The sequence below is a fragment of the Acanthisitta chloris genome, unplaced genomic scaffold (assembly GCF_000695815.1).
Source record: "Acanthisitta chloris isolate BGI_N310 unplaced genomic scaffold, ASM69581v1 scaffold38273, whole genome shotgun sequence".
Taxonomy (NCBI): Eukaryota; Metazoa; Chordata; class Aves; order Passeriformes; family Acanthisittidae; genus Acanthisitta; species Acanthisitta chloris.
Window position 1 is genome coordinate 1,316 of NW_008663892.1, and position 2,118 is coordinate 3,433.

Below are 2,118 nucleotides of genomic sequence, written 5' to 3' on the forward strand. Positions count from 1 at the left end.
GTGGCTGTAGCCACCCAGGGCTGGGCTGCTTTGCTCCTCAACCCTCTGCTCCGTGCCAGAGAATCATGGAACAGTTTGGGTTGGAAGAGACCTTAAAGACCATCCCGTTTCAACCCCCCTGCCACAAGCAGGGACACCTTCCACTAGAAGTGAATTGTCCTGCCAAGTAAACTCTGATTTTACATCTGTGACTGCCTCCTCCTGGTCCTTGGCCACACAGGATGGGAACAGTGAGGATGGGGCTAATGGACCCGAGAAACCACTCAGGGCCCTGACTTGGTGGCACTTGGTGTTGGGGTAGGGGGCACATGGTGGCACCGGTGGGGTCTGTGGGGTGACCCTCTCTGTCCCATCTCCTGTGTGAGGGCTGTCGCCCACCCATGCCATGAGTGTGGCAGTTCTCAGCACGCCTCGCCGGCGGCGCTCAAACATAACAAATGCTCCCGGGGAAACGAGCCCAACCTGTTTGCCGTGGGGCTGCGGCTGGTGCAGGAATGTGGGCGGTTAGTGACCACAGGTGAGTCCCACTGGGACGCAGAGCCCAACCGCCTGCACTCCTGCCCTCGGCACCCAGGCACCAGCACCATGCTCCCACTGCTCCTCCTGCTCCTGCCCGTGGCCCACGGCGTAGGTGAGTCTAACAACACCACCGGGTTGGGCTGTCCCCTCAGCATTGTGGGGGACCCCAGTGCACAGGCACCAGGACTGCCCAGAGTCTGGAGGATAGGGCAGCTGATGCCCACCTTACTCTGGATGCCACCTCTAGTGTCCCTGGTGTCACTGACCTGGGTCTGCTGGCACAGTGTGGGGTTCTTTGGGGGGGCCCTTGGCACTCTGAGAGTCCCCAGTGCACAGGCACCGGGACCTCCCCTGAACTTGGAGGTGTAGGGCAACCGATGCCCCCCTATTTTGGATGCCACCTCTAGCATCCCTGGTGTCACTGACCTGGGTCCTCTGGGGTCCTGCAGGGATATTCCTCCCTAGATAGGGGAATGGTGCATCTCATGAACCTGTCTGAGCCCAAAATGGGGGGCAAGAGGGGCGTAGGGGTCCCTCCACCAAGATCACAGGAGTCAGCTCCCTCCTGTCCCCACCCTGAGCCTCTAGCACTGCAGCAGCTGGTCAGAGCTGCCTGACAGAGGCTGTAGCAGAGGGTCTGCACCCTCCACTGCATCCTCTTGGCTTCTCACTGCAGACAAGGTGAAATACACGCCGGCCCTGACCAAGACCCCGCTGAAGGGGCTGAAGACCACCTCCACCTTTGTGCTGGAGCAGCCTCGCTGTGTCTTTGGGGATTATAAAAATGCTGTCATCTGGCTGGTGGTGGCCACGGACAAGGGTAGGTGGGACCAGCCCAGGGCAGGGGTTGTGCAGGGCACCCTGTGCCCCCTCCCCCCCATCCCTCCTCATCTCTATCCACATCCCTGCAGGTGCATCCACCTTCAACAACAGTGTGATGCCAGGGACTAATGAGACTGCGTACCAGGGCTTTCCTGACCCCGTCCCTGCCTACATGACCCTCAATCTCACCCTTGCCAACTACGCCTGCCCCAAACCCAAAGGGGAGATCACAGTGCTGCGTGTTGGCAGTGAGACAAGCTGTGTCGGGAACGAGACAAGACCCACCTGCAACGGCCCCCTGCCTGGCCCTGGGCCATACCGGTGAGCCTGCTCTCAGGGACGTGCCCCTCCAAGGGCTGCCAGCAGCCTTCTGGCTCATGGGACCATGGCCAACTTTCCTTCCTATCCTAGGGTGAAGTTCCTTGCCTTGGAGGGCTCCAAACCCGTGGCTGAGTCAAAATGGTCAAAACCTATCATGCTGAGGAAAGGTATCACTACCAGGATGCTTCTCCTGCCCCCTACACCCACCCTGCAGCTATTGGGTGGGAGGTATAGCATGGTCCTGGGGATGTGGGGTGAATGCTGAGCAACAGTGGTTTAGGACAAGAGCTCATGCAAGCAGCTGGGGAAACTGAGGCAGGGTGCTGCCATGGGCCTCAGTCGGGTACAGGGGCAGCATGTGGTGACACATTGTGTTGGCACACACAAACACACTGGCACCCATCTGAACCCTCTTTGCCATCCTGGGGTGTGTATTTTTCCCTCCCCTCCCGCTCT

At 59.7% G+C, this 2,118-nt stretch overlaps 1 protein-coding gene across 1 annotated transcript in view; it reads left to right on the plus strand.

Moving 5' to 3' along the window:
• LOC103798847 overlaps window positions 1-1,666 on the plus strand; it is a gene marked incomplete at its 5' end in the record, with an annotated part of 2,948 nt that extends 1,282 nt beyond the window's left edge. The window contains 3 exons of the mRNA XM_009071128.1: window positions 366-631; window positions 1,196-1,339; window positions 1,431-1,666. Coding sequence (XP_009069376.1) covers window positions 366-631; window positions 1,196-1,339; window positions 1,431-1,666 — 646 coding nt within the window. The remainder of the gene's footprint in view (window positions 1-365; window positions 632-1,195; window positions 1,340-1,430) is intronic.
• Between the last annotated feature and the right edge of the window lie 452 nt (window positions 1,667-2,118).